Genomic DNA, 12,802 nt, shown 5'->3' with positions numbered 1-12,802 from the left:
AATATTTGAAATTTGATGAATGTTGATTTTAGTAATATTTTCTTTTGTTTAATTTTTGTTAGAAGAATCTTGAGGAATAATATCAGTGATTTTAACATTGTAAAGAAATCTTTCCCAATGGGGGCTATCTCAACATCAAACAACAAAATTTGTATAGGTTTAATATGTTTTCTGTGCAAATTATTTTTGTCATGACTTGCATATGATAATAGGGGAGTGCCTAGGCACGAGGATATGAATTTTTATTTGGACAAGACACACCTCGTGTTAGGGTCCATAGAAAATCATAAAAGACTATCAAGAGTCCGAGAGAAATCAGGTAGACGAGCCTGCATGCACGATTCATTTCATATTTATCTATATTTATCATAATTTACAATTTATTATGTTTACATATTACTTTTATTAGCTCACTGAACTCACCATTTATAAATAACCACAGATGATTCAGACCCTAATAGAGGGAAAGTAATGGTAGTGAATGATTCATCGATGAACATGACAACGTCTTTTGTTATAAATCACCTCACTAATTGGATACTACCACTACTTTTGTCCTTCAACTTTATTATTGCTTTTTAATTAAATGTTGCATTTCACCAGACAGCCGCAATAGTATACCTGTAGAGCACAAAGCAGACTTAAATTTGGTTACAGGGGAAAAGTTAATAATTGAGGTCAAATTCCATGCATGTGCCCATCAAATAAAGCATCCAAAGATTTTCTTAGTGAAAACTAAAAAACATTAGTAGTTTTCAAAGGTTGCTAAGTTTCCAAAAATGAGAAGACTCCTTGGCATGCGTTGTTGACAATAATAATCCCCGAATATTAACATAGATATTTTGTGAGATGTTAATTATTGACAACTTAAAATAATATTTAATTTATTTTTGTTGCAAAAATATGGATTAGACTTTATACTCACACATTTAATGTTAACAAAGGGTTATTGTTTTCGAGTTGTTAGAAGACATCCTCCTTTTACCCCCTCCCCCCCCCTCCCAACCCCAAGGAAAAAAAAGAATTAATCTACTTTGCCTGACTGATGTATAAAGGAGCTCATCAAAGGGTGTCAAAAAGATTAAACTACCTTCACCCAAATTACAAATTTGTAAAATATGTCGTTGTATGTTGTTCTCTCATCTCATTTTTCATTGTTGTTGCTGCCTTCACCTTGCTGCCTCACCATCGTCGTCTTGCCTACCGTCACTGCATCTTCCTTGTTGCCTCGTTGTCACTGCCTAACCTATAGTCGTTGCATCATCGAGATCGACAGTTGTATCAGCAACCATGAAAAAGAAGAGAGAAGACAATAACATGCAATGACAGATTTTGTAAATTTGCAACTTGAACGAGGATATTTTAATCTTTTTGACACCTTTCAATAAGCCCATCAATTCATCTGTCAGCCAAAATAACACTACTCCAAAAAATAATCCTAGATGGTGAAAAACAACAAATTACTAAGCTTAAACTCAAAATTAAAAAAGAAATATGATAAAATCTGGGTACTCATTTCGCTCTTGATGAGATTGCTGGTACCATTGAGATTCGAGTTAAATTTTATGGGTTCCTATTACTCCGTTAAGGAGAGAATTCATCTAGAGAGAGAAAGAGAATCCAATATGTGGCTTAAAGTGTAATTAAAAAGGCATCCTAATAGTGCAAGAATTCTACACCTTAATGATCCATAAATCCTAGTTTCGAAGAAAATTAAGTGTGTGAGATCTAAGATGAAGCACTTCACAAAATCTTAGGTATTCAAGCATCAAGTTCTAAGCTAGAACGTTATAATGTAAGAAAATGATTTAATACAAGTCAAAGCAGCTTCGAAAGATGTACATGAAATAAATTGAGCCTTTTCAGAGCAGAATTTTGCTTCTTGTTTTCACTTCCTATATGTGCTATTAACTGAATTTTAAAACCACCTGCGCTACAACTGAAATCAAAATGATCAACAGGGCACCCATTACTGTCATCCTTTGATGTGCCGGATATTCACAACCAATCATCATCATCAAGACTGGCGCGATGAAAACACAAGACGGTGCATACGAATATGAAGAAGGAAAAAAATTCGATCCACATAGCTCCTATCCCGATCAAACCGGCATGCCTGAGGATAATGGGAATGGCTATGCTTCCCACTGATGAAGCCCCTGTTAAGAACTTAGCAGCATCCACCCAGCTGCAGTAAGCACAAAAAGAAATAAACAATTAAGGAAAAGAAACTGCAATTGCACCCATTACACAAATCCTTTACAAGCATAATTTCAAATGAAAATACTAGGATGTCCACGTCTTGGAAAATATTTCTCTGTACACATATATTCATTTGATCAGGTATAAAAAATTATGATGTCGCTGGGAGTAGCATGTAAAACACTGTATGATAATAGCATGTGATGTTAGCCGATGGAGCACCACGTTCCATCTTGGTTAGCAGGGGAGTTTCTAACCACAAGTAGTGCAGCACAAGTGGCTCAGTTTATATTTTGCAATTTTGTCTAATTCTGCTTTGGATTATTGTTCTTCCTGTTTGCTCCCTATCTGTGCATTTTCTTTCTAGATATGATTTATAACTTGATTCCCCCTCATCCCATATCCTTTCTGTTATATCTTTTCATGTCAGGTGCATTAATTATTGCATTTGCTCATGTACTTGTTTCCCCCCGCATCACAGTGCATCCTATCTGCTCACTCTATCAATAAACCTACTCTGTTCTATTACCATTTTAGATTGGAAAACTTCAAGGTTGGCAAGGTTGATTCATCTTACCAGTTGCAGATGATCTTGGTAGGACGCAATCAACATTTGGGTTCGTGAGGCCACATTGTAGACACACTCCCTGATACATACACTGACTATAGACTGACAGTAGAACTACACCAACTATCAGACATAGTTATTAAAGGCGCAAGGTGCACAAAGGGGTCTTGGAGCCCGAGATGCGAGGCGCGAGGCACGCGTGCACCCGGCAAAGGGGAGGCACACCAAGAAAAAAATATAATTTAATAAAATATAGGGAAATTAAAAGGATAAAAACAAAATATAATAAATTAACAAGTATTCATCATCAAATTCAAACATAAACAATTCATAATCTAACAAAAAAATTCAAGAAAATAAACACAACAATAATAACATCCATCATCAATCATCATCATCATCATCTAAATTATATTGGTCACTTCCAAAGTCTTCCTCTTCTTCCTTTTATTCATATTCTTCTTCAAAATCAATATCTTCCTCCTCATCTCTAAGTGAGGAGTACTAATCTTTTATTGAGAAGAAGATTATACAAAGAAACCTGAAAATTAAAACGTATAATTTTGAAAAAAAAATATAAGAACTCAGATGAACTAATACCCTCAGTTGTAAAAGGCAAAATATTGAAAAAAAAAAAAGAAAAAGAAAACAAAAGGTTAAAAAAAATCGGCAGCATTTCCCCCTTAATAATACTGATAATCTTTAATTTTTAAAGAAGAAAAATAAAAGAGAGAGAGAGAGAGAGAGGGAGGGAGGGAGGCAAAACCGAAATAAAAGAAAAAAAGAACAAGGGGGATGAGATGAGAGAGAAAAAGGGAAAAAAAATACCTATTTCAGTGGTAGCTGGTCCTTTTCCGTCGCTGGCCGGCCAATCTTGTAAGAAAAAGAAATGTAAACTGCTCGCTGGTGTCGCAAGAAGGAAGAGAGGCTTTTAAGGCTTTGGGTCTGTCCCCATCGGGTGCTTAGGGCTGGGGTTTTTTCCTTTTTTTTAAATATATATCTAATTTAAAGATCTGAGAGGCGCGCCTCCTCACCCCTCCTGAGGTGTGCGCCTCTTCAGGGTCTCCTTGCCTTGGGGGTCTAAGGCGCAGGGGCTAGCCCCCTTATGCCTTGCGCCTGAAGCGCGCCTTTCACTACTATGCCATTAGATGGATAATGTATTATTATTTCACTGCCTTCATACTGTATTTATTCTCTGTTCAAATTATTCTGTCATTTCTGATTTAAGATTGTATAAAGTCGGTTATTCGGTTGTTTTGATTGCCTCATTTATTTTATTATTTTCCCATACTTGTTTATGGATGCATGATAGATATTGGTTGATATAGTTAAGGCTTGCTAATCCCTAGTGGATTCCCTACTACTATTAGGAGCAGCGCCGGTCAAGTCCTCCACTTTGAAGTCATGACTAGACCATGACCTCTTATTTTCATCCTACAAAATATCACAAACATCCAGACAAGTTGATGCAGTTCTCATACCGACTTTCTTATATTTCGTGCTTTCTATATATTTTCCTTTCTTTGGGTGAATCACATTACCTTTTTATTGTATCAATCATTGGAACAAATGGGCAGATATGTATAAACTTAAAACACAACTAACATTCTATCGGTCCACCGAAAGGAGCCAGATATGTATAAACAAACAAAATTAACATTCTATCGGTCCACCTAAAGGAGCCACAAAGAGAGGCACAAATTGTACAAGAATCTGACACAAAAATAAAGCTCGCAGTAACACAGCATTTTCAAGTACTTGTCATGTGACCATCCCAATAGTAATCCTCAGGTGGGTATTAGGCACAAAAGTCACAGTGTGATATAAAAATGCTAGATTAAGAAAATACTCACCCTCCACCATCACGGCTGATTAAGAATTGAGTTGATCCACCTCCAAAGAATAAACATGGCATGGGCACTAAAACATACATGAGAGCTGCAAAGGGAAGTAAGTTTCAGAATGGCAAACCTTTGAAATGCATCCCCTATTCTAGTCACAAACAAAACTTCAGCATCCTCACACACCTGACAACATTGGCCACCAGTTGTTGTACAATGCACAGGCCTGGACACATGATCATATAAAGCAAATCAGAAAAAAGAACAGTCTTGCAATCCAGGAGCAGCTATTTACACTAGAGAATAGAAAAGAAGAAGAAAAAGGAGGGAGATGGTAAACAAGTAACTTAAAGCCCTTCAAACAACCACAGGATCAAAATTACATCAGCAGTTTCATACTTTTCACAGAAAAACCAAAATCTTTCAAAACAGCAAGCTGGCCCATCAAGTGAAAAAAACTCACTCCAAGGTATAGAAAGATCCAGTAATTCACCAAAGCACATCACCTTTCCCTGGCAACGAATATTTGAAAAGCAGAAGACAAGTACAAAAATACAAAAATAATGAAAGAAGATAAATAGCTAGACTGCTATTTGCTTGGGCTGAATAAAACTTCTGTACAATTATTACTGTGTGCAAATTGATCGGTATTGGCATAATCTAATCTCAAATATAGCAAAGAAAAACTGATATTTATTTATTCACTTGTTGTCCCTCTACAATTTGAGAGTGAAGTTAACAGCCATAAGGCTTAATACAAAATAAGTCAAAGCAAAATAGCTTAAAGAAATCAGCTGAAGAATATAGTTTATTTAGCAGTTTATCCTTATGAACGGAAGCATTATAATAAATAAAAATATTATAAAAGCAAAGAAACCCATTGCCACTTGAATACATGGAGAAAAACGTAAATGCAAGTATCAAGGCATACAAGTAGCAAAGATCAAATTCAACGTAGATGCTCCAAATAAGTGGCCACTGATATCTGCTAAAAACATTCCACCATGAAAATTCTAGTCTCAATAAAATAATGAACTTCCTAACTTTTAGATTCTTCAAGAACACAAATAAAGGAATTCAAACCATCTAGCTTTTAAAAGGGAAGCATTTAAAGGAGGAATACAACAAAGTATCTCACGATTTAATATTCCTAATATTTGAAATAAATTGTGCTTATGAATGAGCGGAAGCAGATGAACCACTAAAAGAAAGCATGATTCCAATTAGGATCTTCAAAAATGACAATAATAGAATGTCCATCTGCTAGATATTTTGCAGATTTATAATGACTTCTGTTTTAGATTCAGTGCAGCAGAAAATACCCCTCAAATTTTGAAAATTACACAAACCACCTTTGTTAGTGTTTGTCTCCTAACGAATATCAATGACCAAATTAAATTACCATTTTTCCATTTAATAAAATATTTAAATTTATTCAAAAAGCAATAAGTATTTGATCAAAGGTCAAAGGACAAGATTGTCCTTTGGCAAGGTCTATATGTATCTACCATCCTTTCCATGGCTTAAGCATATTATTATACAAAAAATATATATATAAACGTTGACAAAATTGTATGAAAAGTTCTGTACAAATTTGCATAAAAACTTTATTGCAAGCAAATTTCTACAAGAGTTTATAAAAATATTTCAATAAAAAAATTTATACCAACAAATTTTTACAAGGAAAATTTCATAAAAGCAAATTTTTTACACAAGCATATTTTTTAATAAAAATTGGGTAAATTGCACCCTAACCCCCATGGTTTGGACACGTTGCAGAACCCCTGTGGTTTAAAATTGTCCCTGGATGTCCCTTGGATTTACTTTTTTAGTTTGGTCACCCCCCTCCATTAGTTTTTCACACAAACAACACCAGTTTTAACCCAAATTTGGTTACATTCAACTAGACCGGGGTTTTTTTTTTTGGGGGGGGGGGGGGGGGTGTGGTGGTGGAAGAAGAGAGTGTGTGAAACATGCTAAGCAAAGACTTGATCGCGCTGATTGAAGGAGGAGAGAGAGAGAGAAGGAAAATTACATTGCAATCGTCCCGATTTTCTTTTCCTTTCTCCAAATTGGAACCAAAACGAAACAGATAGAATCCTTTGTTTCTCAAACGAAATCAAGATAAGTAAGGCCTATAAGCATTGGAAAACTGAAAATCATGAAAACAAGTTCATCATTCATGTGAATATTTGATGAGAAAAGAAAAATATATACATGAAAATGATAGGACCCTTGTTAGTCACATGTACCAGCAAAGAAATATGAGGGAAGAAGCAGGGGGCAAAATAGGATAATGGGAGAGGGGGAAAGTGACAAAAACAGTTGAAGGGCAAAAAGGGGAAGAGCAGCCAAGGGAGCATGGCTAATAGCTGAGGCCGTTGGAGGGGAGTGTCACTGGATAACAAACTATAAATAAGAAAGGCTAGCAGAATATTGAGGGGGAGATTTTGGTATTGAGTTCTTGGGAGAGTTAAGGGCCTCTCGAATGCCCAGTTTTCTTCTTGTAATTAGATTGAGTTGGTGAATTGAATAGAAGTTCCAGTGTTTCTAATTTGGTTCCTATCAATTTGGTATCAGAGCATCTCCGATCCTAATGGTGAACCTGACCGATCGAGTGGGTGATTTGGAGATGAGGGTGGAAGGCATTCAACTGGAAGATGATGCCATGAGGAGTGTGTTTCAAACGATGGAGAGACACCTAGCGACCCTGCTAGAGCAGTTCGCGAGGATGCGAGCAAGATGGGAAGAACAGGAGCGGGCGAGCAAGAGCAAGGGGAAGGACGAAGATCGGCCATAGAAGTTCACCCAGGATTCCGAGGTGACGCCTAGAGTTAGAGTGGGCCGAGGGGTGACAAAGGCAGAGAAACAAGAGTCCGCGACTCTAGGTTTTGAAGGAGGGGCCATTTTGTGGTCCCGGTGGGAGCGAATGAGACGAAGAGAGATTCGTGTGGGTAAGAAAGCAAATCTGAAAGACGAAGCCATAGGGCGCTGCCATCGCGTCTCTGCTCAAGCAATGGCGAAGAAGGGTAAGGCGAAGAAGAAGAAGCTTCAAAAATACCAAGCTCCAATCCCAACCAAAGACACTGCGATGCCAATTCAATCCGATTCGGACGCCGACGATGATTCCTCCTCCGGTGAGACCAAGCTCGAGAAGATCCAAAAACTTCTCGAGCCCTACACCAAGTACTAGCGGATTAACTTCCTTGTCGACGCCGCCGTGCCCGACGCTTTCCTCTTCACTTGCTTCCGCGATGCCGCGGATCGCGACATATCTCGTCGCAAGCTCGTCGTCTACGGCCTCGCGCGAGACACGACTCAAGAAACCTTAGTCTTTGCCTTCGAGTCATACGACGAGATTGAGGACTGCAAAGTCATCTTCAACTGAGTCATGGGCAAGACCAAGGGCTACAACTTCGTCCAGTTCAAGACGAGACGGGAAGCGGCCAAGGCATTGAAGCAGCCGAGGAAGATGATTAGGAATCTGAGGTCAAGGACGGCAGATCTAATAACGTCCAAGGAGGGCATCTTACCGATTATTGGGGCGCCATTTGCTTCTGATCTTAAAAATCTGGGCCAGCAAAAATATGAGAAAGCTGGTAATTTGGTGGAGTCTCACCTTGAGGACAATGTGAGTTTCATGGGAGGAAGTAATGATAGGACCCTTGTTAGTCACATGTACCAGCAAAGAAATAGGAGGGAAGAAGCAGGGGGCAGAATAGGATATTGGGAGAGGGGGAAAGTGACAAAAACAGTTGAAGGGAAAAAAGGGAAGAGCAGCCAAGGGAGCATGGCTGATAGCTGAGGCCGTTGGAGGGGAGTGTCGCTGGATAACAAACTATAAATAAGAGAGACTAGCAGAATATTGAGGGGGAGATTTTGGTATTGAGTTCTTGGGAGAGTTAAGGGCCTCTCGAATACCCAGTTTTCTTCTTGTAATTAAATTGAGTTGGTGAATTGAATAGAAGTTCCAGTGTTTCTAATTTGGTTCCTATCAGAAAAGTCTATTTGTTTATTGATTTACTTGGCTGGGTGGGCGATTGATTGCATAGTGGGTAACGTGTCTTGGTTAGATTTTTGTTTTTTGGGTTTATACTCTGGAGAAAGAGAGGGGGAGCGGTTTCAGTACATTAAGCACGGAAGGGTTAGATAATCGAATAATATCGCTAATTCAGAAAGGGAGGCAGGGAAATAAAATCAACCCAAAACAGGCATCCACCAGACCAAGGGGAGGAGGAAGCTGAGCAATTGGGGGGGGGGGAGTAATTTTCATGGAAGAGGGAGAAAATCCTAGAAAAAAAGGAATAACTTGCTGAGAAAATAAGCTTGCTCATGTAGTTTAATCAAAAGGAGAATTTCCTCTTGTTGCTTAAAGCAGCAAAAATAGGTTAATGTAATGAGACGTCGGTACAAAAGGCTGGTGAAATGCAAAACTTCAAAATGTTTCAATTTAAGACATTCAAAACGGTCAAATGTACAAAAACAAGCTGAAATAATAAGTCTATTGGAGAAAATTCTATAGTCCCTCGAAAAGGAAAAGGTTGATTTGGAGTCCTAAAAAAATTGTCAAAAAAGAAAAACTAATAACAGGCCTCTATTATTAATATTATTATCATCCCAAGTACTATAATTAACATGTTAGTTACTTTCCAAATCTGAGTCTATTGTGATCTTAAGCACCTTTACAACTATATAAACTTCGCATTTGATAAGAATTGTTTATGTGGCATGCTTAGGCAATTTTTCTTCCAGGCAAAAATTAACTTTTCTTATCCTATATTGTTTCCTTTTGTAAATAAAGTTCTAAGCTTAACAACTTAGCTGCCCCTTCAGATATTTTCAGCTATTCCTAAGTTGTTTTCTCATTTCCCGATGTCTATAAAATCTTTGACAAGCAATTCTATCTCTATGAAAACTGTAGCAGAGGAGAAAATGATCTCTTTATCCTTGGATTCTGCTGAATCTGAGGTTCGTCCTGTACCCAAGCTCAAGTTACAATAATATCTGCTCAAACAGAAACTAAGTTTTGCAAAAATCAAAAACATTGACTTCTACTTCAAATAAAAATACCATCATTATCACATATAATTGAAAAGGTTACCAGGATCTGTAACAGGATGCTGGCTGAAAACATAAAAGCAAGACCAGCAAGTCTGAAGAAGATGAGGAACATTCAGTGCGAAGAATTATTAACAATTGAACAGCAAAAAAAAGAACAAGAAAACTGAGATTTACATTCCAACTTACACTGTAGAGCACAATGAGAGAAGAACCATTCAAGAGTACCACGACCCAGGGCAACAAAAGAAGAAACGGTTAGTATAGAAAAATTGTTGCAAGTGCCCGGTGCCATCTTTGATTTAATAATTTATCATAAAATATTGATATTGTATCGGCAGAGGAAATCAAACCAAAAGAAAATTAAACTTTTTTATTGATATAAACTGAACAGGAAAAAAGGAACATTCTGACAAATATCTATCGATCTCCTTCTACGTAAACTGAATCAAACTACTACAAGTCAGCTGCCAGTACACTTGCTAAAAGCTAATTCAGGATAAATTTCATATGGACATAACTCAAGTTTTAAAATATTTTGCCGCTTATTAATTTGTTGCTTAGGCTCAAAGTTATCTAAATATACTTATACTTCCTCTAGGATAGCATAAAAAAGTTCAAGCTACTAGAACTTTATCTGGAGACTGGATATATCAACCTCCAGAGAAGCACGTTCATAATTGGATCAAAATTTAAATGACAAGGACATAAAACCAAACTTGAATGAACCAATAGTGAGCCAGATCATAGACCCATCTCCTTTTTAACATTTTAAAGAAACCAACATAGCAAATAAAACAAAATTAAATCCCTTCGCTCTATTTTGTCATCATAATCCTTTCCTTTTCGCTTCACTAATTCATACTGAAGCGTTGTGTATACCCCCGCATTTTCAAACTGTCGCGGTCCAAACCCTTTATTTGCTTCTCACACCGTAGCAAATTCGATTCTTCCAAACTCACCAGCATAAACTCACAACAACAATAGCAACAACAACAACAACATCTAACCTATTGTGCACGAATCGATCAACTTAACTTAAAATTGAAGAGATATATAATATCTGTCGAAATAGTTAAGCCTGTTGCCGTTTACTTCTATCCTCGTAGTTCAGAACACTGACTTAGGAACGTAGTTGAAATAACGCGAATTCAATATGTAATTCGTGTGGATAGAAAATCATACCTTCGATTGTCATCGCCATTCTCGAGTATTTTCCGAAGGGAGGGGGGGTGGTTGGGGAATCAAAATTACAGTACGAGCGTAATTCTATAATCTATGTGCCTCTGCAAGCGTGATTCGTTGATGTTCGAGATCGGAATTCGAAGTAGAATGCCCGGCCGTGAGACGATCGGAGCTGCTGACGGAAACCTAGGAAGAGACGAGGAGTAAAGTGAAGGAGAAAATAGCGAGAATTACCGGTGTTTCCGAGTTATGGCTCTGTTTTTCCTGTCAAATAGTGCTTTCCTATGCAGCAATAGGTAGTTCGGTACAAGCGCCGTGTTAAAATTAAAACGTATTGAATTTTAATCATTCAAATCATAATAAGATATATTAAAATAGCACCAAATTTTAAATTCGTCAAATTTTTACTATAAAAAAACAAAAATAAAAATTGTAACACTTAGTTAGTGTCACTCATTGCATATGACTCTTAGCGTTACTCCCCTAATATCTTTTTTGGTTTGAGGCTAAGAAAATTGTGCTCAAGTACTTTAGCTTTAATTGCTCTCGCATCTTACATGATATTTTTTAAATATAACAAAGGATCAATTTGACCTATGACTAAAATAGACATTAAGATATTAATTAGTTATTTTAAAAAGTGTCACGATTATATAAAGTATTAATTTATCAATATACATTTAATGATTTAGCCTCCCAAATCATCATAGTACGGATCAATGCTCATCTCCTAAAAAAAATAAGCACCCTACCACCTATTTATGCCCCATAATTATCTCATGGTTGCTTGATGTGAGATTCGCCAAGATTACTCTATGGGTAAACTCCTGATTTTGCCCCCATTTGAACATGTGCATTCCCACCATCCAATAATAGAAAGGTCAGCTCTGATACCAAATTATGAAGACTCAGTCCCCTAGATCATCTTAGTACGAATTAATGCTTATCTTCATAAAAAGGATAAACACTCTATTGCCTATTTATGCCCCATAATTCTTTTTTGGGCAATTGATGTGGGATTTGTCAATATTACTCTGGTAAACTCACAAATTTACCCCCATTTTGATATGTTTGTACCTGCACGTGCTGGCACCACCATTTAGTAATAGGAGAATCGACTTTTGATACCAAATTGTGAAAATTCAACCTCTCAAGTCATCATATTACAGACGAGTGCTCGTCCTCGTAAATGATAAACACCCCACAACCTATTTATGTCCCATAATCTTTTCCTACCCGACTGATATGGGAGTTGTCAGGATTATTTCCCGAATAAACTCCCAATTCCGCCCCTCATTTTGGACGTGTGTGTCCTCGCACGTGCTGAGCCATTAAGATATTAATTAATTACTTTAAAAATTGTCACAATTATAAAGAAATATAATATTTATAAAAACAAATAATTTATTAATAATTATTAGTCATATTAAAAGCTGCTATACTTTTTATAAAAACACGAGATCACTTGGTTTTACTTTTTTTTAGAGATAATGCTAACAATTATAATAAATAACATTACACAATGCATTATTTTGAAATAAACAATATTTGTATATCTTATTTTTAATATTTAAAAAATTTGATTAATTGATTAAATAATTTAAAACATAATATATTAATCACCAACTAATAAAATTGTGTTTTGTTATACACATTTTTCGCACAACTTTTTATGAGTTAAACTCAGTCTAATAGGTTGGTCCAATCACTTAAAGCCTAACCGAGCTCGTCATACAAACTCATATATCGCTGAAATTCGAGCTCAGATCGTGGAACCAAGCGAGCTTCCAGTATGACTTTCAGCGAGCTCTCAACGATATATCTAACAAGTTGCCCACAATGCTTATAATTTGCTGGCCAACAGTTCAATTAATCGGTCAAACTATTTAACTCGCATAACAATATTGCTGTTGAATAATTTGAGATAGTGACTCACTTACTTTATCCG

The 12,802-nt window shown here is 36.7% G+C and overlaps 1 protein-coding gene across 3 annotated transcripts; it reads right to left on the bottom strand.

Moving 5' to 3' along the window:
* Window positions 1-1,760: 1,760 nt before the first annotated feature.
* Window positions 1,761-11,129, bottom strand: LOC127788648 (vacuolar protein sorting-associated protein 55 homolog). 3 transcript variants are annotated; one of them, XM_052317202.1, is made up of 4 exons: window positions 10,855-11,129; window positions 4,798-4,837; window positions 4,624-4,708; window positions 1,761-2,188 (listed from the first exon to the last, which is right to left on the bottom strand). In XM_052317202.1, the coding sequence occupies exons 2-4, from the start codon at window positions 4,805-4,807 to the stop codon at window positions 1,999-2,001; spliced, it is 285 nt and encodes a 94-aa protein (XP_052173162.1). In that variant the 5' UTR covers window positions 4,808-4,837; window positions 10,855-11,129; the 3' UTR covers window positions 1,761-1,998. The 3 variants fall into 3 exon arrangements, with proteins under 3 accessions (XP_052173162.1, XP_052173161.1, XP_052173163.1); XM_052317201.1 differs by lacking the exon at window positions 10,855-11,129 and adding an exon at window positions 9,713-9,764; XM_052317203.1 differs by lacking the exon at window positions 10,855-11,129 and adding an exon at window positions 6,647-9,691.
* Window positions 11,130-12,802: the final 1,673 nt, after the last annotated feature.

Source organism: Diospyros lotus, chromosome 13, assembly GCF_014633365.1.
Source record: "Diospyros lotus cultivar Yz01 chromosome 13, ASM1463336v1, whole genome shotgun sequence".
Lineage (NCBI taxonomy): Eukaryota > Viridiplantae > Streptophyta > Magnoliopsida > Ericales > Ebenaceae > Diospyros > Diospyros lotus.
Note: the sequence above shows the minus strand (reverse complement) of the source record. Positions and strands in the feature narration are given on the sequence as shown.

What these genes read in the sequence shown, in the direction of transcription:
- LOC127788648 (XM_052317201.1), bottom strand. Translation starts at nt 9,745, where the DNA reads ATGTTTTCAGCCAGCATCCTGTTACAGATCCTG. An exon ending in CTGGTGGCCAATGTTGTCAG is followed by an intron (nt 4,709 to 4,797) that starts GTGTGTGAGGAT and finishes TTCCCTTTGCAG; the next exon opens with CTCTCATGTATGTTTTAGTG. An exon ending in ATCAGCCGTGATGGTGGAGG is followed by an intron (nt 2,189 to 4,623) that starts GTGAGTATTTTC and finishes TGCTTACTGCAG; the next exon opens with CTGGGTGGATGCTGCTAAGT.